General features: G+C 41.0%; 1 protein-coding gene across 1 annotated transcript in view; it reads left to right on the forward strand.

The window, feature by feature from the left end:
* LOC125450381 (lysosomal protective protein-like) overlaps positions 1 to 21220 on the forward strand; it is a 33781-nt gene extending 12561 nt beyond the window's left edge. The window contains exons 2-5 of the mRNA XM_059652655.1: positions 17471 to 17620; positions 18113 to 18246; positions 19916 to 20078; positions 21119 to 21220. Coding sequence (XP_059508638.1) covers positions 17471 to 17620; positions 18113 to 18246; positions 19916 to 20078; positions 21119 to 21220 — 549 coding nt within the window. The remainder of the gene's footprint in view (positions 1 to 17470; positions 17621 to 18112; positions 18247 to 19915; positions 20079 to 21118) is intronic.
* Positions 21221 to 26494: the final 5274 nt, after the last annotated feature.

The following is a 26494-nucleotide window of genomic DNA, read 5'->3' on the forward strand; positions in this document are numbered from 1 at the left end:
CCCAGCTCGTCCCCGCCTGCCTAACTTGTTCTTCCTCTCACCTATCCCCTCCTCCTACCTCAAGCCGCACCTCCATTTCCTACCTACTAACCTCATCCCATCCCCTGGACCTGTCCGTCCTCCCCGGACTGACCTATCCCCTCCCTACCTCGCCACCTACACTCACCTCTACAGGCTCCATCCCCGCCCCTTTAACTTGTCTGTCTCCTCTCCACCCATCTTCTCCTCTATCCATCTTCGATCTGCCTCCCCTCTCTCCCTATTTATTTCAGAAGGGTTGCTGAGAAGGCATGCTGTGTTTTAACTTTTATTAGTAGAGGGATCGAGTTCCGGAACCAAGAGGTTATGGTGCAGCTGTACAAAACTCTGGTGCGGCCGCACTTGGAGTATTGCGTACAGTTCTGGCCACCGCATTATAGGAAGGATGTGGAAGCTTTGGAAAAGGTGCAGAGGAGATTTACTAGGATGTTGCCTAGTATGGAGGGAAAGTCTTACGAGGAAAGGCTGAGGGACTTAAGGCTGTTTTCATTAGAGATAAGAAGGTTGAGAGGTGACTTAATTGAGGCATATAAGATAATCAGAAGGTTAGATAGGGTGGATAGGGAGAGCCTTTTTCCTAGGATGGTGACGGCAAGCAAGAGGGGGCATAGCTTTAAATTGAGGGGTGAAAGATATAGGACAGATGTCTGAGGTAGTTTTTTTACTCAGCGTAGTAAGGATATGGAACGCTTTGCCTGCAACGGTAGTAGATTCGCCAACTTTAAGTACACTTAAGTCGTCATTGGACAAACATATGGATGCACATGGAATAGTCTAGGTTAGATGGGCTTCAGATCGGTATGACAGGTCGGCACAACGTCGAGGGCCGAAGGGCCTGTACTGTGCTGTAATGTTCTATGTTCTATGTTCTATGTAACCCTCTCCCCATCCCCCTTTTCTGATGAAGGGTCTAGGTCCAAAACATCAGCTTTTGTGCTCCTCAGATGCTGCTTGGTGTGCTGTGTTCATCCAGCTCCAGACTTTGTTATCTCGGATTCTCCAGCATCTGCAGTTCCCATTATCTCTGATACAATTTTCCTCTAGGTGCTCCAGTTTCCTCTCAGAGCCCAAAGATATGTAATTCAGTTGGACTGCCCAAGCTAAATTGCCAATAGTGTTCAGGAATGTGCAGATTAGATGGATTGGCCATGGGGGAGGTGCATTTGGGTGGGATGCTGTTCAGAGAGTCAGTGTGGACTTGTTGGGCCAAATGGCCTCTTTACACGCTGTATGGATTCTATGGAATATTTGAGATTGCACAGCTCAGTATACTGTAAATATCAGATTAAAAAATTAGACTGCTGCACAATTTCACACAGGCTAAGTGATTAAGTAAATTTATTTATATGCCACATTATACACATTCTGGTGATGTTCTTGACTAGAATAAGCCAGTAAGAAGCAATTGGAATCCATCCTCAACATGTTAATACTGCCTCCTTTAGTAAACCCTGCAGCCCCTTAAAACAGAATATTGTATTTGAATAAGTATAATAACTCTTTCTTTCCTTGGTATATAATCTGTAGTCCTTTGACAAAAGATGTTCCCTTGTTCATCCTCATCAGAACTAGATTCTTCAAATGTAACTCAGCTCTTACAAAGTCCGCCTGTGTCCCTGCACTGACAAAATCTTTCTTTTATGTTTAATCTCTGCAGTGCATTGTTAGAATTCTCAAAGGTCTTCTGCCTGCCCTTTCAACAGAAATATCTTGCATTCCTTTTACTGACTTCTGTCTATTCATTTCAATCTAGCCCTACTGTGAGCTTTTTACTTTTTCTGTTTCTTTTTACATGTCCATTTCAGTAATTTTTTTTGTATACACATATTTAACAAAAATACATAATTTTCCGCAAGCTATGGCATTAACGGTTTTCTATTATTTCTCAGTCAGCATATTATCAAAGGAAGTAATGATTAGATTTGCTTACTATCTTCCATTGTCTTCTTGCAACTGGCCTTTTAAATTTTTAATAACTGGACATTGGTCATTGATGGAGTTAAATTTCAAATTATATTATCTTAACTATTTGATGTTCACGGGTGTTGAGGTTTGGTAATATTGCGAATATTAATATTGCTAATGTTCTATTGAAGGTAGAACGTAGAACGTAGAATGTAGAACAATACAGCGCAGAACAGGCCCTTTGGCCCTCGATGTTGCGTCGGCCTGTGAACTAATCTAAGCCCCTCCCCCTACACTATCCCATCATTATCCGTATGCTTATCCAAGGACTGTTTAAATGCCCCTAATGTGGCTGAGTTAACTACATTGGCAGGCAGGGCATTCCACGCCCTTACCACTCTGAGTAAAGAATCTGCCTCTGACATCTGTCTTAAATCTATCACCCCTCAATTTGTAGCTCATTTATTATTTCTGAATTAAAGTAGAAGATGTTTCTGGCAGCTGCATTGATACAGTGAAACAGACATGTGTTTTTTGTTGTGTGCGCTGCTGAATGTATCCTCCCAGTGTATGGATTCTTTAGGAGCTTACATGGTCTAGTGTGTGGAAGGGTAGCCACCTTCTGGTCTTAGAAGAAGTGTCTTATACATTTAACATGACATAGCTTATTGTATCACTGCAATTATTTACACGTAATAAGAATAGGCTCAACATTACTACAATGCCTGTTGGCAGGGCCTAGCCTTAGTTCTGTCTCCGATAACATTCTACTTCACTCTTCCACCAAATCACCTTGACTTCATTGCAGTGTGTGATGCTCACTGCACTCAGTTATTTATTAACCCTTTCAGACCCTTCCATATTCAATAATTTGTAACTGATATAGATTTACAGCCTGCCTGGCACACTCCAGCAAAAGTAAGTCTGGATCACTATTTGTGAGAACAACAGCGTATGAGATGGGGTGGGGTAAAGGGAATGACAGAATTGGCAACTGTGAATGAGAAGACCCCACAATGTGCCAGCCAATATGTAGCAGGTGCAACGACTCCATAGCTTATTTATGCCAAAGAGACAGCGATCCCCAAATTAGTATTCGATGATATTTCCTGTATCTGTACAATCCTGTGCGACACCTGCTCTAAGAAGCTTTGAAAGCTAAGGCATCTAGCTGAATTTTGGCATACTATTTTTATTAGTAGCTTCTTAAAACATGGACTGTACACATTTAAATTTTCTCAACATCACTTTCCTCTCTTTTTCTGAAGAAGTGCAAGTGCATAGTACCCCAAGATCAGATGTTATAAAGAGATGCTGATATTATATCACTAAGTTATACTGTTGCATAGGCAATGCTGGTAATATGAATCAAACGTCATAAAAAAAACTATCAGGAGGAGTGAACAACATCACAAAAACCAAAAGTATGATCTACGAAAGCTGGAATGCTGAAATATCCCACCCTATTTCACACTCCTTACCTCTGTCTCATTGTTATTCCCTCCCTCAGTGATCTGATCTCTTTACCTCTCATTCCTTTTTCTCGCTGTGACATTCTTTCTTTCCCTCTCTTCATTATTGTCAGCCTTGGTTCTTTGCCACATGAAACTCAAGCACTATCTCTATTTCAGTTATTAAACCTATTTGATTGCTTTTCTGTTGCAGGTGAATGAAATCTACAGACTTATCCTGAAGAGCCACAAATGGTTCCACTTGTCACAGAATATACAACACAAAAAAAAGCGAAACAGCCCAAATTGATCTATTTGATGCTAACCCAATACCAGGGCTAACAATTCCAACCAAGATTTATCCATCCCTATTCCTTCATCCCCTTTTCCCTTCATCCACCTATCTAATTTTGAAAATTGATGTAAATCCTGACTTAACCATTAAACCAGGCAGCAAATTCCATAGACTTATATTTTTTTTTGCGTGGGGAGCTTTATTAGATATTTATGAAATCATAAACATTTGGCTGAAACCTTTTGTTATGTGCTCATCAGGACAATGCAATTATGTCAAATTTTGAACAACCACAACATTTGGGAGAAAAGGAGGCAGATAGTTGCAAATCAACTGTGATTGGCCAAGATGTTGCCATCGGGATAGAAATGTGGTTTCAACGTTTTAATCTTAATGCTACAGCCTCTTTTGCCAGAAACCCTTTCTGTTTGGAACATTTGTGTCCATTTGTCCTCTCCCATCCTTTCATAAATATAAACATTTCTATTTCATACCCCTCATATCTTCTTGTTCCAAAGGAAAAAAAGCCAACATTTACAACGAACTATGTAAAAGAAGGAGGGTATAATAGGTTGAACAGTCTTCTCTGTCCTGACTATGTCATGTTACTGTCATCGGATATTACTGTCAATTTTGGATTATCTTCTCAAACCCTTTAAATATGTTTGCAGTGAAAATATTTGTTGAGTGTACCTTGGTGCATCTCAATGAAGTGACCTGTTTTTAAGGACCTACTCTACATTGTTCTTTAAAAATATATATTAGCTCGTGAAGGTTTTAGAACCTTTCTAGCACATTTTCAAAACTAAATTTCATTTGAAAAAGAAAATAAAGAAAGGAAGTTGGAAAGAGATAATAGGAACTGCAGATGCTGGAGAATCCGAGATAACATGGTATAGCGCTGGATGAATACGGCAGGTCAAGCAGCATCTTAGGAGCAGAAAAACTGACATTTCAGGCCCAGACCCTTCATCCAGCTCTACACCTTGTTTATCAAGGAAGTTGGAAAGTTTTGTTAGAGTTTTATAAAACCATGATGAGGCCGCATCTGAAGTATGATCTACAGTTTAGGTCTACTTATTTAAAATCGGACGTAAATGCATTTGGAGCAGTAAAGAGAAGGCTCACTTGACTTGATCCATGAGATAAGAGTGCTATTCTATGTGGAAACACGAAATAGGCTGGGGTAGTATCAGAGACAATGGGAACTGCAGATGCTGGAGAATTGCTGCACTGCCACAATGATGCCACCCGAAGGTTGCAGGAACAGCAACTCATATTCCGCCTGGGAACCCTGCAGCCTAATGGTATCAATGTGGACTTCACCAGTTTCAAAATCTCCCCTTCCCCTACTGCATCCCGAAACCAGCCCAGTTCGTCCCCTCCCCCCACTGCACCACACAACCAGCCCAGCTCTTCCCCCCCACCCACTGCATCCCAAAACCAGTCCAACCTGTCTCTGGCTCCCTAACCGGTTCTTCCTCTCACCCATCCCTTCCTCCCACCCCAAGCCGCACCCCCATCTACCTACTAACCTCATCCCACCTCCTTGACCTGTCCGTCTTCCCTGGACTGACCTATCCCCTCCCTACCTCCCCACCTACACTCTCTCCACCTATCTTCTTTACTCTCCATCTTCGGTCCGCCTCCCCCTCTCTCCCTATTTATTCCAGAACCCTCTCCCCATCCCCCTCTCTGATGAAGGCCCGAAACGTCAGCTTTTGTGCTCCTGAGATGCTGCTTGGCCTGCTGTGTTCATCCAGCCTCATATTTTATTATCTAGGCTGGGGTAGTGTCCATTTGAGTTTAGAAAAGTGAGAAGGGATCATACAGAAACATATAGAATTCTGTGCAGCCTTGAATAGGTTGGACGGTGACTAAGACTAGTGGCCACAGATTAGAAATACAGCATTTCCTATTGAAGACAGAAATTAAGAATATTTCTTTCTCTTGCGGGGAACATGGATCTTTAGAACTCTCTTCCTCAGAGAGCAGCAGAGACATGGCCTTTGGATAATTTTAAGGCAGAGGTGGATAGATTATTGACTAACAAGATAGTCAAATGTGATCAGGAATGAATGTAGATTTGAAGCCATTATATGATCAGCCATGATTTCATTGAATGACTGAGCTGGCTTGAGAACTTTACGGTCTGTCTTCCTCCTCTTATCTTGTCTATTTGTGCCTGGCTTGTGACCTGCTCCTTTAGCACTTATTCAAGTAATACTTCACAAATACAGTCAGCTTACATTCAATTTCCTGCAGATCTATTTAGCACTGCCCTAAATAATAAAAACATCCCTTCGGTGGGCCCTTATTACTGTGCTATACACTCACCAAGCCAATTGCAAGTATGTTGCCTTTCTTGAGCCGAGCTGTGTGATTTTATTAAAAATCTACCTGCAATTGAAACAAAAGTTCACATCATATTGAGCAATCAGTAGAATTTTTAAATCTGGATCAACAATAATGCTTGTTTCCATAGCATTTTGAAGTAGCTTTTTTTTCAGTGTAATGCACTGATTACGTTGCTTATTGCAGTGAGAAGATTTTAATGTAATCCTGAAATCCTGTTTGGGTTGTGTTTTAGCAGTGTCTGATTATCTGTTTGAGGTTTCTATATTTCTTTGTGCAAGATTCATATTTGTATTCCATCCATTCTTATTTCATCTGGTGAAATAAGCTGACCAATTACTCAGGAATATCAGTAGGTCATTCAGTTCATCAAGTCTATTCTATCACTCCTGTAGACAACGTTACATCTACACTTTGTCTCCATTTATTTACCATTATTAAGTAACCCTTGATACTCTTCATTGACTGAAGAATGTTAATTTTGGTCTTTGCAACCATCCCAGCATCCATACAGTTCTGGTTGTCGACTGGCATTTGATGAAGAAGTGCTTTCTAATTTCAGTCTTCGATGGCCTAACTCTATTCTTATCTAACACTTAAGTCTCTCTAATATTCAGATGCAATTCTAACCAAGCAAAAACTGTGTTGCCCAAGCATGTCATCAAATGGGTAGCTATGTGACATCCAACACAAAGAGATATTGATGTATATCACACTAGAGGCATTTAGCATTTTAACCTGTCATTTTGCAAGTACAAAACTCCTCAGGTACACAGCTTAACTATCTTCACCGAGACTGATGAAATGTGACACTCTGAGAACCAATACTCACACACTCGCACTAGCACACACACAGATATAGTCTTCTTTTGTAGGAATCATTTTAGTTTTGTGCTCATGAATGTAAACTGGTTGTAGGAGTCCTGTCTGCTGAGCCTTTTCCTAGCTGGTGGAATGGAACATTGAAGTGGAAATGGGTATACTAGTCAAAAACTTTATTGTGGATTTAAGAATCGGAAGGGAGGATAGGAAAATTCTGGTCAAAACGGAAATTTGTGAAAATCGAATATGTGAGACAACTTTGGCCCCATTGTTTCTGCACCCATAAAACTTGCCTCCTTCCTTTCAGCTTTGGAGATTGGTAAGGATGCTAGGGCTGACACAGTAAACAGCTGCCAATGTTTATTCAACTTTGCTATGAGTCCGAGAATATGCACATCCAGCAATAGGTTGAAACAGGTCAGCATAATTGAAAACCTGGGCCCAAAGCAGTTATGACCTTAAATAGCACACAGTCACATCAACAAAAAGGTATAAAGAAACGTTTCATAAACACAATCTGCTGCAGTGTGTTGAGCAGTTTGACCAGCAAAGAGTTCCATTGATGAATTAACTGCCTAGAAAAGACTGACCATTGACACTTTCCAGCAATCGGTGTCATCAGTAAAGGGGTGCTACCTTTAGTGGAACAGTATGCAAGTTGATTAGGGTCAGTTAACTGGTTTGCAACACAGAGTAATGCCAAATGCATGACGTCAATTCCTGCACAAACTGAAGTTGTCATGTCTCTCGTTCTCAACCTCTGCCCTTCCCTGAGGTGTGGTGACCCTGAGGTTAAGTTCCCACTAGCCATACCTCTCTACTGAGAGAACAGCCCTATAGACTATTAGGACTGTAGTGACTTGAGCATGATTGATATATAGGTCAGAACCTTTAACTAATTCCATTTATAACTTTACAACTTATAACTCTAAGAGGTGTCTATTCTACTTTGTATAACCAGTCAGTTGGTCAGCCATTCAGTTATGTATGCAATGTAACAGTAGCATAAACATAATACCCAGACTCCATAGGTAAGTGTCAGATGTTATATGAATGCACATAGTTGTTAATAAAGTCCCAGATATCTGACACAAAAAGAGCCCAACACTTCTCCTCTATCCATCTTCGATCCGCCTCCTCCTCTCTCCCAATTTATTTCAGAACCCTCTCCCCATTCCCCTTTTCTGAAGAAGGGTCCAGGCCCGAAACGTCAGCTTTTGTGCTCCTAAGATGCTGTGTTCATCCAGCTCCACACTTTGTTATCTCAGATTCTCCAGCATCTACAGTTCCCATTAACTCTGTAGCATATGTCATGTATTTTGGCATGTTGAAAACCAGAAATCACACCACATATGCCTGCTCATCACAGAGACACATTCACATTGTTTTTACAGAAAAGCATACCCTCCTATACATATAGGCATGCTTGTTGCACACAGATAGATTTAGGGATACATAAACATGCACAGCCTCATAAACAAATCCCTTATACATGGGTACCCACCACACAGACATACATTCGGGCATAATGGTCTAAGTAGAAGATACATTTTAGAATTGCATGAAATGTTCTATTTAAAATTCCAGGTCAGAGTAAGATAATGGAATAAGGCTCACTTATGAGTTCCTACTGTGTCAAACTAATTGTGATTCAGAACTCAAACATTGCTATAAAACCTCTAGAGATTGAAGCTTTTTGATTTTGCACTCAACAAAATTAGAAAAATGTAAAGGATAAACTTGAAAAAGACAGGCCATTTTAAATAGCATTAGACAGGTTGCTAATTGGTTGAGCCATGATTGACATCAGGTTGCAATAAGGGCAGTTAACCATCAATCTTAATTCTTCGGCCAGGCAAGTAGGCTCTGATTGGTCAAGATGTTGCCAGGTAGCATTTGCTCTGTCCACAACTTCTTTCTTTTTGAAAAAGGTACAATGTATGCTCATTTCTTTTCTGAGCATAAAACCAGGTTTGACCTTTTTTTTGTATGTACATAGCTTCTAGTGTGCATAAATGCATCACTCTGTAGGCCCAGTCAATGATCTTCAATTGGGTTCTAGTGTAACTCTTAGCACAGTCAGGATTATTTAATAAATTATTTCCAACTGCAAAATCACATCTAATGCTGCATATACTTCTCTAAGGTTTGCAAACACAGGTTGTTGAGCACTATTGAAATGCTCTCAGCCATGAATGATCAATTGGATGTGTTGTTCAATATGGTCAGCCAGCTGTTGGGATCTATGGCCTATGTACCTGCTATCACTCTGACACTAAGCTCATACATCATATTATGCATTTGTAAGGTAGGCAAAATGTTTTTTAGCCTGATGAAAGCACCTTGTTGTGAAGCCAATTAGCTCAGTTGGGTGGATGATTGATTTGCAATATTCAGTAGAATTAGAATTAGAATATCCCTTATTGTCATGTGTACTCAAGTATAGTGAAAAGTTTACAATCTCGCCTCTCATGGCACCATCTTTGATCCAAAGTACCTAAGTACAAATCTTAGATATATAAAAGAGGAATAGAAAAGAAGTTGAATTACCATACAGTGATTCAGAATATAAGTTTGAAATAAGATATTGCTAAAAAGATTAAACATTACAGTCAGATAAACATTACATTGCACTAGCTCAATGCATAGGCTTCCATAGTGATCTAACCAGCCTCACGTGCCGCTTACTGCCTGCTCTGCACCACTCCAGGCCTCCAGCCCACTTGAGGCCTCTGTATAGCTGCAGACCTCTAACCCACCCTAGGTCTCCAGCCTGCTCCACACTATTCCAGGCCTCCAGCCTGCTCTAGGTCTCCAATCTGCTCCAGGTCTCCATCCCACTCCAGGCTTCTAGCCCGGTCCTCTCAGGCTCTCAACAATGTCAATAGTGTGGGTTCAGTGCCTATACCATTTGAGATTATCATGGAAGAACTTTCCTTCGCAACCTCTCCCCTCACCCAAGGTATGGTGACTAGCAGGTCAAATCCCCACCAGTCATCTCTCTCTCTCTCTCTATTTAGAGAGCAGCCTGATGGTCTGATAGGACTATAGTGAATGTAAATTTACTTGTACATTATTCATACTGAGAAAGCAATTTTCCCAGATATCATGGAAGTAAGTTGTTGCGGGGTTGGCTAGCTCATTTGGTGAGATGGTTGGTTTGCAATACAATGTAATGAAAGCTTCCTGTTAGTGAAGATAAACACTCACAAATTTACCACATATTAGCAGCAAGAGGCAGCTGGCTTTACCTGGTGTTTAAATTTTTGATACACCTTCACCCTCCAGGATAATCTAAGGTAGACTGGGTGTTGCTCAAGGCCAAAACTGTGATTTGCACATAATATATCAGGAGTTATTGCAACGATAGCCAGGCTCCCAACTGATCATACGGCATGGTCATAAAGAACTGGGCATAGTGATAATATTTATCGATCTCATTTAATTTATTGTTGCCACACGAACTGAGGTACAGTGAAAAGTTTCGTTTTGCATGCAATCCAGGCAGATCATACCACACAAATAATAATATCAATACATTGTTCTGCTTCCAACTTAAAACAAAAACATTTTCAATAAACTCATTGGTTAAAAAAATGTACAACATCCAAGCAAATAAATCTTAGAGGAATACAAACTTGACAAAATAACAGCTGTCAACTTTCCCTCTTTGGCAAGGGCCAAAACTTATGAAGGATGGCAATCACTCTCAGATTGTCACTCCTCTTCATTTTACTTACTCTGCCTCACATTTCCACATTTCTGGCTTAGAATCATAGAATTCAAAGGAATTGTTAATCTGGTGGAACCTACCTGATTTGAGACTCTGTCTATGCAGTGCAGTATGGAGGCTGGAAAGTAAGCAACATAGCTGTATTCCACAGGTTAAAGATCCCAAAGCGACTCTAACATTTACAGAGTAAGTTGCGTGGGTAAGATAAATGGGTGAGGGTTAAGGCTGATAGATGGGCAAAGAAGTAATGGCTCAGGGAGCAGGGTAACAGATTAATGGATGAAGCAGTAGGACGGCAGATTAATAGTTAAGGGTGCAGGACAATTTCTGAATGGGGGCGGAGTGGCAGTTTGTTGAGTAAGAAGGTATGTTGGCAGGCAAGTGGGTGAAGAGGTATGATGACAGGTAGATGGGTGATGGAATAGGATGGCAAGAACATAAGTGAGGCAAAATGAAAATTCAATGTAAATTTTAACCTTCCTACTTATGTCTGTTGTAGGAAAAGTTTTGGAAAGGGTTATAAGAGAAAGGATTTATAATCATCTAGCAAGTAACAATTTGATCGGAGATAGTCAACATGGATTCATCAAGGGCAGGTCGTGTCTCACAAACCTCATTGAGTTTTTTGAGAAGGTGACCAAGCATGTAGATGAGGGAAGGGCAGTTGACGTGGTGTAAATGGACTTCAGTAAAGCTTTTGATAAGGTTCCACATGGTAGGCTATTGGAGAAAATGAGGAGGTAGGGGATTGAGAGAGATTTAGCAGTGTGGATTAGAAACTGGCTTTCTGTAAGAAGGCAACGAGTGGTGGTTGCTGGAAAACATTCAGCCTGGAGTCCGGTTACTAGTGGCGTGCTTCAAGGATCTGTTTTAGGACCACTGCTGTTTGTCATCTTTATAAATGTCTTGGACACAGGCATAGGTGGATAGGTTAGTAAGTTTGCCGATGACATTAAAGTCGGTGGAGTGGTGGACAGTGTGGAAAAATGTTGCAGGTTGCAGGGAGACTTGGATAAACTGCAGAATTGGGCTGAAAGGTGGTAAATGGAACTCAATGCAGATAAATGTGAGGTGATTCACTTTGGGAAGATTAATAGGAAGGCAGAATGCTGGGTCAATGGAAAGATTCTTGGTAGTCTGGATGTGCAGAGGGATCTTGGTGTCCATGTGTATAGATCCCTGAAAGTTGCCACCCAGGTTGATAGTGCTGTTAAGAAGGCATACAGTGTGTTAAATTTTATTGGTAGAGGGATGGAGTTCCGGAGCCGTGATGTCATGTTGCGACTGTACAAAACACTATTGAGGCCTCACTCGGAATATTGTGTGCAGTTCTGGTCGCCCCATTACAGGAAGGATGTGGAAGCATTAGAAAATGTGCAGAGGAGATTTACCAGGATGTTGCCTGGTCTGGAGCGAAGGTCTTATGAGGAAAAGCTAAGGGACTTAGGTCTGTTCCAATTGGAGAGAAGAAGGCGAAGAGGGGATTTAATAGAGACATACAAGATGATCAGAGGATTAGATAGGGTGGACAGTGAGAGTCTTTTTCCAAGAATGATGACGTTGGCTTATACGAGGGGGCATAGATGTAAATCGAGGGGTGATAGGTTTAAGGCAGATATCAGAGGCAGGTTCTTTACTCAGAGAGTGGTAAGGGTGTGGAATGCCCTGCCTGCCAATGTAGTTAACCCAGCCACATTAGGGGCATTTAAACAGTCCTTGGATAAGCATATGGATGATGATGGGATAGTGTAGGGGGATGGGCTTAGATTAGTTCACACGTTGGCGCAACCTCGAGGGCCCAAGGCCCTGTTCTGCGCTGTATTGTTCTATGTTCTATGCTCTATATATACCTTATGTTTGAGTGTGGTGCTCTCTCCTTTTGCAGAAGATTAGCTAGTATGAGTTTCAAGCTGATACCTGAAGAGTCATTCATTATTTTTTTCCTGAGTGTTTTTGTGACTCTTCTTAGATCTTTCAGTTTCCCTATTTGACACTGAATAATGTGGAGTGAGGTGTTATTTCATCCTATTCAGTTTTGTAAAATTCTGGAGCAGAGCAAAACAACTCAATCCTTCATTTGAGGCAAACTCCTCTGGTGGGCCATGATGAAAACAACATATGATGAATCATCCGTTGTCCATTCAGAGTTTGTATTTTGATCATATATTTTACATCAATCCACTTAGTATGATTGTCAGAAAATTGCCACTTTTCTTTTTATAAATATCTTTGAAATATGTGGCTCAGTGTTGTAATGGAGTTTATCGCAGATAGCTTCTGCAATTTTGGGAAACATGCATCTTTGTGGGAATAATTCAAGATCAGTGTCTAGACCAGGCCATGACTATGGATATTATGCTAGTGAATATTATGCACTATCCAGATGCATTCAGTATGACATTCCTCCAGAACAATGTCTCTTAAAGAAGTAGATATCATCACTTCATTTATGTGACCCTATTCACATCAACCTATCTTAATGATTGCGGAAAGATTTCAATTGCTCATGCATACACTGGTGAAACTCTGTCTAACCATTCAAACTCACTTTGTAGGTTCTTTTCTCAGATTCAGCTATAATTTTGAGTGCAGTGAATTGAAAATCCTCCAATACAGTTTCTGTCCACTATCCAACCCTAAAGTGAGGAAACCTGATTGCAAATATGCAGCAAATTCAACAATGTATCTCTGTTGGCATTCTCTTTTGAGTTACAGTATTCAATGCTATAGTCATATTGTGAGTACAGTCCACTTCTGTATCTTCGTTACGATCATTGTCTGCATTTCAGAATTGGATCTCCAATTAGCCACTAGGAGTTAATGACGTATTAGTAATTTGACATTTCCAACCCCAAAATATGAACGAATCATTTTGATACAAAAAATGATTCCATATTCTTCCTTTTTTATTTACACATAGTTATGTTCAATTTTGGCCAGTGTTGCAACTACTATTTTTTTCTTTTCTTGAGCACCAGTCATACATGAATGATTCAAGCCTCCACTATATTGTTTGAAGAATGACATGCCAGATTTGCATCACAGTTTGTATTATGCAGAACAAGTCGTACATCATTGGTCTTACTTGCATCATAAGCATTCCATTGTACCTTAGAACATTCCCATTTCATTTATTATTTCCATAAGATGGATAGTGGGGTATAATCATTGCAAATACAGAAGTGTCTTTGACTTGGGCACAACAATGTTCAGGAGTTGCCAAATCTCTGTGATCAGTTTTCGCCAGCACACTATCTCTCTCTGACCTACTCACTTTGCCCTCAAACTGGTTTTTAAAACATAGGTAGGGTGAATAGCCATGGTCTCTTTCCCAGAGTAGAGGTGTCCAAAGCTAGAAAGGATAGGTTGAAGGTGTGAGGGGAAAGATATAAAAATGCCCTAAGGGGCAACTTTTTCATGCAGAGGGCGGTGCATGAATTGAATGAGCTGCCAGAGGAAGTGGTGGATGCTGGTACAATACAACGTTTAAAAATGCATCTGGATGGATATGGTAGCTTTAGGGTGGCACAGTGGCTCCGTTGTTTGCACTGTTGCTTCACAGTGCCAGGGGCCTGCGTTCAATTCCGGCTTTGGGCGGCTGTGTGGAGTGGCTGTGTAAACGTTCTCCCTATGTCTGTGTGGGCTTCCGCTGGGTGCTCCAGTTTCCTTCTAAAGGCCAAAGATGTGCAAGTTAAGTTTTATTGGCCAAGCTAAAATATCAATCGTATTCAGGGATCTTTAGGTTATTTGTGTTAGCCATAGGAAATGCAGGGTTACAGGGGTAGTGTGGCTTTGGGTGGGATGCTCTTTGGAGTGTCGGTGTGGATTTGTTGGATTGAATAGCCTATATCTACATGGTAGGGATTCTGTGGGTACATGAATATAGGAAAAGTTAGAGATATATAGACTAAATGCTGACAAATGGGACGAGAATAATTTTGGATATCTGTTCATCTTGGATGGTTTGGACCGAAGGGTCTGTTTCCATGCAGTACAACTCTATGACTCTAACTGACCTAACCACCACTATCGCTGAGTTTAGTTTGAGACCAAATGAGGAGTTAACTCATTTACCATTTGTAAAACATGTGCTTTTCAAAAAAAAGTATTGGGTTTGCATTAGGTCCGATTTGAGTGTGCATTTTCAAATCAACCACAACTTCATAACTGTCTTCAAAAATGTTGTTTTACCTATTCAATTGATTCAACTTTACACTGATCTGCAAAAGAAACAAGGGTGAAGTGAGGAAAAGCTTTCTTCACACAGTGAATAGGGTATGGAATGCACTGTCTGAAAAGGTGGAGAAGGTGGATTCAATTGAGGCATTGAAGCAGGCATTGAATAAATACATGGATCAAAATAATGTGCAAGAGTTTAGGTGAAAAGCAGGAGGGCAGCACTAGGAAATAATGCTTGTTTAATGAAACATTGCCGGCACTATGGGCTGAATAGCCTCCTTCTGTGTTGCGGGCCTCCTGTGATTCCGTGAACCATCTTCATTCAAGCAATTTGAAAGACATGCAGCAGTCTAACTTCAGCTAACAAAATCAGTCTTCACCCATTAGCAATGAGTTTTTTTTGTCTGAGGTATCTAGCCACAGCATAAGAACATAAGAAATAGGAGCAGAAGTAAAGCTTATGGAATAACAACCAATGCCACTATTCAGCATGACTGTGGCTAATCTTGGGCTTCAACTCAGTTGTTCTGCATGTTCCTCATATCCCTTGCTTCTCTGAGGGACCAAACGTTTGTCTAGCCCAGTCTTTAATATCTTCAATAGAAACTCTACAATCATCAATGGCAGAAAATTCCAAGGATTCAGAACTATCAAGTTGAGAAATTTATCTATCCTGAAGGACAGCGCTTTATCCTAAACCATAGCATTGCACTGTTGATTCCCCGATTAGTATAAACAATCTCTCAGAATTTCCCGTAAGACCATTAGACCTAGGCTATTCAACTCATTGAGTCTACTCAATGAAATCATGGCTAATCTGATAATCCTCAACTCCACTCTCCTGCCTTTATATCATAACGCTTGATACGCTTACTGACGAAAAGTATCTTTATTTCAACCTCAAATAGCCTAAATGATACCATCTCCTACAGTCCTATGCTGTAAAGAATTCCTCAGATCTACTATCCTTAAAAAATTTCCTCCTTATCTCTGTCTGAAACGTAGCCTTTCAAGCTCCTTCTGAATCTTGTACAGTTCAAGAGATCACCTCTTTACTCTTCTCATCTGAGAATACAGACCCAGTTTATTCAGCCACTTGTCTCGGGGCCTAATTTAGTGAACCTTTGCTTTACCAGTTCTAATGCAAGTATATATTTTGTGAAATGTCAAGACAAAAGCTGTGCACAGCACCCCAGAAGTGACCTCACTGAAACAAAGTACAATCATACCGAGACTTATTTATTCGTTCTACTCCGGTCTACTCGTGATAGAGGCCAACATGCCATTTGCCTTCCTAAGTGTTTGCTGCACCTGCATGATTATTTGTGTTCTTTGTTCAAGGACACTATCACTAAGTATGATACATCCAGGTTTTACAATTTAAAAAAGAACTCTGAGAAATGCTTTTCCATTCTATGCCACCTTTTTCCAACAGACCTAACCTGTTTATGTCCTTTTGTAGCCTCTCTGAATTTTACCCACCAGTTACCTTACCACTTGGCTTTGTATCATGAATTCATGTGAATACATTTCTATACCTTCATGGGAGTCATTAGTAGAGATTGTAAATAGCTCAGAATATAGCATTGACCCATGTAGCACTACATTGCTTACTGACTTGAAAACCCCCCAATTTAGCCCATGTAACCTGCCTGTTAGCTAAACATCTAGAACATAGAACATAGAACATTACAGCACAGTACAGGCCCGTCGGCCCTCAATGTTGTGCCGACCTGTCATACCGATCTGAAGCCCATCTAACCTACACTATTCCATGTACGTCCATATACTTGTCCAATGATGACTTAACTCTACCTAAAGTTGGCGAATCTACAAGGAACTCAATTTGTGAATGCAGGAGATTGAACTTGACATAAGGAGGCTGAGGCAGAAGGATAGTATGGAAAGGGAGGCAGTATCTCCTCTTGCTGGTGTCTGGCTCTCAACACACAAAGATGTGACTTTAACAATGTTATTCCCTCTCTCTGTCGCTTTCTTCTCCAATTTTAGATTATGGAGCAACCTGAACACATACTGCTGCGAAGGTGGATCCTGCAATTTTGTCAGCAACAACAACTATTACTGCCAAGTATTTGTAAGTTCCCCTCCCTCACTTACTGAACTCCAGCTCACTACACATTTGACCTCTGATTCTGCATACTTGGATATAAGAAACATAGACACACATTTATATAGCACCTTTCACAACCTTGGGACATCACTAAACACCTCATACTCAATTAAGTTCTTTTGAAAACCAGCGTAAATAAGAGAGCCAAATTGCACACAGCAAGATGCCACAAACACCAATGTCATATGTCAGACGGATTATTTTCAATGATACCAATTCGTGAGGACACTAACCTCTGATGCAGTTTGAACGGCAGCAAGACATCATTCCTGTTTCTTACATTCTCATCGGAGGGTTGGCAGGTCTCCGTTTAAGATCACAGTCAACAGAACCTCCTTAACTTTGCACTTTCTGCCTCTATGTATTTAGCCCAGTATCCCATAGGGTTTCAAATGCGCTTATCAACTTAACCTTCCATCTTCATAGATTTATGTGATTGTTAGCCTACAATCCTTAGGAAAGATGCAAGTTCCTGGAGGAAGGGAGAAAGAGGTGAGATATAAAGTTGGATATTTAGGTGACCTGAGGAAATAGCCATTAACAAGTTATTTTCTTTCTAGGTCGGGCAAGTCTTCCAGATCATCTACAATAGTGGACTTAATTTGTACTCACTGTACTTGAACTGTGCTGGAGGAATACCAGGAAGTCATTCACGCTTCCACACAGATCTCAAGAACCTCTTCCAACATTATCATTTTGAAATACCAAAGGTACTGACCATCTATTTCCATCCTGTACAGAATTCTAATGGATCTGACCTCTTTCCTCTCACTGTCACTGTACAGAATCCCAATGAACCCAATCTCTTCCCTTTCACTGTCACTGTATGGAATCCCAGTGGACCTAACCTCTTCCCCCTCATGCTCACTATACAGAATCCCAATTAACCTACCTCTTCCTGCTGTCACTGTGTAGAATTCCATTGGTCCCAACCTCTTCTCACTGTACAGAATTCCAATATACCCAAACACTTCCCTTTAACTCCAGTTTGACAGAATTCCAATGGCCCATTTTCCTTCAGTGTATTGATTTCCTGATCTCATTGTAATTAGTACTAATTAAGTTGAATGTCCAGTTCATTGTATAAATTTTTTTTTTGCCCATCTTCCCGTGACCTGCTGGGTTTAATTGTTTTTGAAAGTACGTGCATCTCATGGGGTATCTGTATTCTCTGTTACTCACACTTTCCTTTACTCTTGTAGCAGAACGCAGCTACATTAAAGAACATAGCACCTCCGTGTATCAATGATACCGCTCAGTGGACCTGGCTCAATCGTGCTGATGTAAGACAGGCTCTGCACATCCCAAGCTTTGTCCAACCTTGGGAACTCTGCAGGTAAGAGAATATGTTGGTAAACAGACAATATTGCATCTATAAGATTGGATGGCTTGGTTTAACATCTCATCCAAAAAGACAATACTCCTGACAGTGTGGCAGTCTCTCAACACTGCACAGGAGTGTCAGCTGAGATAAACCGGTGTCTTGACAAATCGGCTTCACCTCAACTGTGGCCAAATGTTCCTGTTAATGGATTGAAAAACCAGTTTGCACCGACCCACTTACTGCCCCCTTCAAATGGGATTGAGCAGAAATTGAATATCTGGTAGATGTAAATTGTGCAATCAAGCCATTCATTCTCATGGACAGAGGTGAAAATTCATCTGTTTCCCAAAGTCCCCCATACGTAAGATTTGTCAAATACTGAAGGACTGGGAGAGACTTTCAATGGACACAGCAAGCTGAAATGTTCTTAAAAAGATGCACAACATAAAAGCTTTTTGGCTTGCACTCGTCACAACTGGGATGCAAGAAATTAAACTTAGAAAGGGAGCACCAATTTATATGACATAACAGGGTACTGACTGGTTGAATCATGATTGACAGAGAGATGCAGCACGAACTGGTACCTGTCAATCTGAGTTAAACTCATACAACATAGGAGTTAGTAGATGGATTCTTGGCTGAAAATTCCACTTGATGTTGATAGGTAAGAGGCAATATTTTAAAGAGGGAAAATGAGGATTAATGGGTATAAGCTCAATGGAAAGGTACCAAAGGGTATGGAGAAACAGAAACCCAACGGGAATTCAAATACATAATTGTCCAAGTGGCCATGTAAAGATAGATAATGCAATCATAAAGAAGTCAACAGATTTTAGAAATAAAGTTGAAGAGATAGTGATTGATTTATTCAAAGCATTGGGTGGGCCACATTGTGCAAATTCATGCTATGATGAAATGCACATGATGGGCACAAGATAGTGTATGATATAGATTCACCAGGATTCTGAAAGAGTCAGGAGACAAGAGTTATGAAAAAATCAAGATCATAGAATCCCTGCAGTGTGGGAACAGGCCCTTCGACCCAACAAGTCCACACTGATCCACTGAGCATTCCATCCAGACCCTTTCCCTTATAAACCCACCTAATCTACTCATCCCTAAACACTACGGGCAATTTAGCATGGCCAATCCACCTAGCCTACACGTCTTTGGACAGTGGGAGGAAACTGGAGCACACAGAGGAAACCCATGCAGACACGGGGAGAATGTGCAAACTCCACACAGACAGTCACCTGAGTCTGGAATTGAACCTGGATTCCTGGCACTGTAAGGCAGCAGTGCTAACCACTGAGCCACTGCGCCAGCCCTGGATGCTGGAACTATTTCTGTTGGATTGTGTTGGAAACCTCCAGTGGTCTATTTTTCACTACTTTGACCTAAGCCTGATCAAGTTAATGTATTATAATATTCCAACTATTTCAACTTGGCCATTCAGCACCTAGAGCCTGTTTTGTGATTCAATAAAATAATTGCTGATTTACATTCCATTCAATTTTGTCCCTTGGCATTTGACACTTTTCTCCCCTTGTCTATCAAACATTTTAAAATTCGAACACCTCAATTTGATCACCCTTCACTGTTCTAAACTTAAGAGCTGAGCCTGCGACTAACTTTGATGTATTGATTGTAACCAGAGCTAACCCATCTTCTGCCCTTACAGTTCTGTGGTTGATGAAAACTATCAATGCATCTACAACACCATGCACACTTTCTACCTGCAGCTGCTCGGTAAGGGTCTCCGAGTACTGGTCTACAATGGGGACACAGACATGGCCTGTAACTTCCTGGGAGAGAACTGGTTTGTGAAATCGCTGAATCAGCAGGTACGTAGGCTACTATTTGATAGCTGAGCTGAGATGTATCTCAAAGCAAGATGCGTAGATTTTCAGGCCTCCATGATTCTGTGAACCTTTCCAGTTTTAATATTGTTACTGTAAGGCAGCAGATCAAGCTGTGGTTAACTGGTTGGGGGTGGTGGGCTAAGTAGGTGGGGGATTCCTTAGCAGATCACGGACCATTGCTGGAAAGCATGTGGTTGGATGCTGGGTTGGCGAGGGTGAAGGGTTGACTGAGGCTTCATTATTTCTTTCTTGATGTTGGTGTTGCTCGCTGGGCCAGCATTTATTGCCCATCCCTAGTTGCCCCTGAGAAGGTGGTGGTGAGCTACCTTCTCGAACTGCTGTAGTCCATCTGCTGTGGACAGACCCGCAATACTGGGATTTTGACTCCAGGGTGGTGAGTGGCTTGGAAAAGAAGTTGCGGGGGTGGCGTTCCTATGTATCTGCTGCCCTCATCTTTCTAGATGGAAGCAATCATGGGTTTGGAAGGTGCTGTCTTAGGATCTTGGGTGAATTTCTGCAGTCCATCTTGTAACAGTACACACTGCTGCAACTTAGTGTCGATGGTGGAGGGAATAGATATTGAAAGTGAGTGATTTTATCCTGGATTCTGTTCAGCCAATCACCAAATGAACGATGGTTGTCTTCAGAAAGATGCTATGCCTGTGAAGCTGAACTAAAGAGAGAGTCAGCAGCTTTGGATGGAGTGATGGGGGACAGTGGGGTACATCGCTTTCATGTAAAGATTGAACATTTTGCATCTTGCTCTGCTGCGATCACAGATGCTGAATGCTTGGCAATGGTCTAGCACTCCTACTTAACCTGCTGAACTGCTGGGCACAGGGGCCTAATAATGTGTTTGTGAGCAAGGTTCATAGCCATCACTAGTCTGGGGAGAAAAATCCATGAGCCTTTGCAATCAGAGGAGGATCACTGCCTCTCAACTCCAGTAAGAACTGAGCTATAGATGTGTCACTCCCAATGACTGACTGATTCCATGAGTGTCCAACCCGTTTTCCCCACAGCAAACCCTAACCTATCAACCATGGATTTACAATGACCAGATCGCAGGGTTCTACGAACAGTACGGGAACCTCACCTTCCTGACTGTGTTCATGTGGTTGTGATGATTTAGGCTGGAAGAGGTTAGACCTGTCCCATAATGCAGTTCTCAGTGCTATAGCTGAGCTATCATCCTCTCCTGGTATTGCCCCGTGTCCCTCTCAGAAGGCTGAACACAGCAATTTTGTCCATCTTTATGACATAGAAACTGAGTAATAAAAGCTGCAAACGACTCTTTCTGAATGAGAAAAGGTTATTGAATTTATTCAGTGGTCTCAGACCTTTGTTTAAAAAGCTCCCCTGGGGTCCTTGGATGTTAGAAATCCTGAAATTACAAACACTTCATTCCAAAATGGGATTTTTACCTCAAAATAGCAACAGCACTCAGGCAAAATGGAGAAACTGGTGAGGGAATTTCCCCTCGAAACATGGACATTTAGCAGTATTAGATAGTCCTGGGAACACAGAGCAGGGTTACTTTAATAGCTTCAGGAACTCTGAGTGCTCCTGTCAGCAGAGAGCAATCTGTAGGCCATGCTCACTAACACCTCCATTTATATAACTGTGAACCAATCAGACTGTCCTGCAAACTGGAGCTGTTGCTTGATCGAGTTTGTTCACTTACATGTACAGGACAAAAGCAAACCCAGACAACTCTCTGAAATATTAAAAACAACTCTTCTTTAACTAGTGTTGATGTTTGTTCTAATCAAGTCCTTCTTTCTCATCAAGATAGTTTCAATTGGCTCACTTTGGTGCTGGTGGCTTTGGTCTCTGTGCCACAATAAAAATCCCATTTTGTGCATGAGAGAAGAGGTTAAAAAGTTTAACAACTAGATGACAAAGCAACAAGGTAGTAGAGAGAAGGTACTCCAGGCAAGGCAGCAGTCTCATCAGTATTGAGAGTTGGTGAGGTAAGATTCAAACATCTTCAAAGCTCTTGCTGGTGCCCACTGTGGTACCATGTGTCCAACTCCCTGAGAAAGAAGGGATATAGGATCAATGGCCATCAACATCACCCCAGTGGCTCCAACTCCAAACCCCCCAATTCCATCTTAATCCCACTGCCCTCTCTGTAGTGCAAACAGCCCATAATAACCAGTATCCAGGATATATCGGGTTGTTAGGCAGTGGATCGGTGATGTCACAACCATCCCATGATGCCTTGCCTGAGCATTGTGACATTACAACAATGTCAATGTTTGTTTTTGACCATGTTGCCATGCCGACCAGCTACCCAACATTCAAACACAAATCTGATTGTAGCTGCCACTGCCTTGTCTGGATTTCCAATCAGTTTGGTCCTTCCTATTTGTTGAGAGACTTAAATTGCTGCATTGCAACCAAACTGCCTTTTTATTGAGAGTTCTGAGTGAAGGATGATGAACAGGACATCAGCACCCGAGCGTGGAGAGTGGGAACAAAGTCACAAAAGACTGAGAGCCAGTGAACCCCTAGAGATTTTAGAAGTACAAAACTACAGATGGTAAAGATCCCTGAAGATCAAGAAGAAATGTTCACGAGCAACATCTCAGGTCAACCAGGGATTTGCAATAAGTGACAATTTTTCAACAAGTCAGAGTAAGGAATTAAAAGAGACAGAGTGGAATAAGTGGGTTATCAAGACTGAGTATGAGATGTGGGGAGGGAATTGGGTCGCGGATAAAGAATTGGTTATTGTAGTCTAATTAGCTGCTTCAAGTCTTGTGAAGTTCAGCAATTATAGCTCTTATTTACAGGCACGTGATGGAGACACAATGTTTATAAACTTCACCAAGATCTTTTCTCTGCGATGAAGTCAAATTGGTGATTTATACAGTCATGCAGCATGCCCTAATCAGCACATTTCATTACAATTTTTTCCCCTGTTGTCACAATCCATTTGCCGTTGATTTTAGTACTTGCACGAAATATCCTTATCAATAAACATTGTGGCCTTCCTTTTATCTTCTTAATAGGTTAAGGGCATTTGTTATAACCTAATGTATCCTCCGTTTGTTGCCTTAAGTTTACTGACTTAAGCTGTGATGGTCGTTATGTTTGAAACTCTTCCTTGAGAGGCAGTTGTTAGCTAGGACTACTGCTAATCACATCTGCACCAAACTTGGAAAAGAGAATGCTGATCTGTTTTATTTGTAAACAATATATCTTAAAAAAATTAATGATGGATTTCAACAAAACTAGGTATTCAGACTGTGGCCCAAGGAAGAAGTGTTGAGGTATTCACTAAGTGACAGATTCAGACCTTTGAGAGGTGGGAAAGTTGAGTTTTGTTTCAAAATGTGTGGTTTGTTTTATTTGGAATGTCATGGACGGTCTCAGCTGCTGTAGTGTTACTTCTCACAGCTGCCACCTTTTTAGGGACAGAGCCTCAAGGAAGAGCTGCATCATTTCAATAATGTTGGATTAAATCAGCCTGGCAGATATATGCACTATAACGAGTGCTTATCTTCACTTGTGTTATAACTGCAGTTATCATTAATGAAGAAATATTCAGGGATATGGAGGAAGACGGATATGGAGTTGCAGATCAGACATGATCTCACTCTACCCATTGGTAGAGTTTCAGGGTTGGAGTGAAGGATGTAAGCCAATTATCTGGTCAATCCAGATGAGGTAGAAGTGGGATATCACAGGGAGTCCTTCGGAGCTGAAGGCAGTGTATCGTGTATCATGTATCACTGTAAGATGGTGGGTTATCACAGGTCAGTGCAGGGTAGGGGTTTGGTGAATCGAATATCATCTGGTGTCACCAAAACAGGGATCTGGCCATCATGTTTACAGTTTTTGGGACTTGCTGAGTGTATCCTAGTGGTTGAGTTTCTTACATTGGAATAAAGACTGCCCTTTGAAAGGACTTTACTGAGACATGCTAAGGTTGGACACAGTGCTATACAAATACAATTCTTTCTCAGATACATGTAACCGCAGTATTCAGTGGTTTGTGATCAGACTGCAGCCTATCTCATATGACACCCATTAGACTCAATGTAGATGCAAATTCCACAATTACTCATGATCCTGTCAATTCTAAATGAAAATTGATACAAAGCAGTTTGTTAGCATGTTAATATTATACCTGATATGATAAGTCTTTCTCTTGCCTACTAATATTTAGTGTGGTACATGCTTGTGGCATCAACCTCTTCTCCTTTCTGTATGCTGTCACTTGCTTCTTATAAAGCTCCAATAAATTTGTCGAACATCCTTTCTTTCATTGATCTAATTATGTAATGTATTTCTAAGCACATTGTTAAGACCTACTTAATAGATTCTAGCATTTTCCCAATGATTGGTCTGTGGCACACTGACTTGTAGTTTCCTGTTTTTTCTTCCTCCCATTTCTTGAGAACCAGTGTAATATTTTCCAACTTCCAATCTGATGTCACCATTCCCAGGTCTATCAACAATCTCTCCAGGTACCTCTTTTAGAACTTCTGGGTGAAAGTTATTGGTCCTGGAGGTCTGTCACATATTGGTCCCTTAAGTTTCTCCAACATTCGTCTGATTTGCAACCATGTTGCAGTCGTTTCTTTCCAGTGAGGTATTTGTCTGCAGTAGTCAAGAAATGGTGTTGGCAAAGTTCATGGGATTGAAAACTTATAAATCCCCTCATAATTCATATCCTAGAGTGTTTGAAGAAGTCATCCTAGAAATAGTTCATGCATTGATGCTCATCTTCCAAGACTTTTTGGACTCTGGAAGACTTTCTACAGATTGGAGAGTAACTAATGTAACCCCACAATTTAAAAAGGGGGTACAGAGAAAACTAAGAATCATAGACCAATGAGTCTGACATCGGTGATGGGGAAGATGCTAGGGTTCATTATCAAGGATTTTACAGCAGACCACATAGAAAACAATGGTAGAATGAGTTATAGTCAGCATGGATTTACAAAAGATGAATCATGATTGAGAAATCTACTGAAATTCTTAAAAAAAAGATGTAACTAGTAGAATTGATAAGGGAGACCCAGTGGCTATGATTTATTTGGACTTTCAGAATACTTTCAACAAGACATTAATGTGTAAAATTAAAGCACAGGGATTGGGGATAGTGTACCGAGATGGATAGAAACTTGATTAGTGGATAGGAAACAAAGGGAAGGAATAAATGAGCCTTCTTTCTGAATATAGGCAGTGAATAGTGGTTCTGCAAAGAACAGTTCGAGGACCCCAGATATGCATAACATATATTAGTGATTTAGATGAAGGAATTAAATGTAATATCCCAAAATTTCCAGATGACACAAAGCTAGGCCGATGAGGTAATGGCTTAGTAGTATTATCTCTGGTCTGTTAATCCAGAGGCCCAGAAAATGTTTTGGGGACCTGGGTTTAAAACCTGCCATGGCAGATGGTGAAATTTGAATTCAATAAATATCTGGAATTAAGAGTTTAATGATGACCATGAACCCATTGCCAATCGTTAGTAAAAAAAACCCCATCTGGTTCACTAATGCCCTTCAGGGAAGGAAACTGCCATCCTTACCTGGTCAGGTCTACATGTAACTCCAGACCCACAGCAATGCGATTGACTCTTAACTGCACTCTGGGCAATTAGGGATGGGCAATAAATGCTGCCTGGCCAGTGACGCCTTTATCCCGTAAATTAATAAGGAAAAGAAAGTGCAGAAGCGTGAGCTGTGTGGAAGATGTAGAGATGTTGCAGCATGATTCAGATAGGTTGAGTGAATGGGTAAATACATAGCAGATGCAGCATAATGTGGATAACTGTGAGGTTATCCACTTCATTAGTAAAAATAGGAAGGCAGATTATTACTTGAATGGCTATAAATTTAGAGAGGGGAATGTTCAAAGACACTGGGTGTCCTGGTGCACCAGTCAACGAAAGTAATCACACTGATGCACCAGGCAGTGAAGAAGGCAAACTCTGTATTGACCTTCATTGTGAGACAATTCAAGTAGAGGAACAAGGATGTCTTGCTACAATTGTACAAGGGCACTGGTGAGTTCATGGCTGAAATATTATGTGCGATTTTGGACTCTTTATTTGAAGATGTTCTTGCTTTAGAGGGAGGGCAGCCAAGTTGCCAAACTGATCCATAGAATGACAGGACTCATTGGCACTGAGTTTATTTGGAATTGTATTTACTGGACTTTACATGAATGAGAGAGATCTCATCAAACTGATAAAATTGTAAAAGGACAAGATAGGTTAGATGCTTGAGGGATGTTCCTGATGGTGAGGTGGGTCCAGAACCAGGGGTCATGGTTTAATGATAAGGGGTATACCATTTGGGACTAAAATGAAGAGGAATATCTTCACCCAGCATGGAATTCACTATCACATATTTAATAGATATTTATTGTGACTC

Source organism: Stegostoma tigrinum, chromosome 19, assembly GCF_030684315.1.
Source record: "Stegostoma tigrinum isolate sSteTig4 chromosome 19, sSteTig4.hap1, whole genome shotgun sequence".
Taxonomy (NCBI): Eukaryota; Metazoa; Chordata; class Chondrichthyes; order Orectolobiformes; family Stegostomatidae; genus Stegostoma; species Stegostoma tigrinum.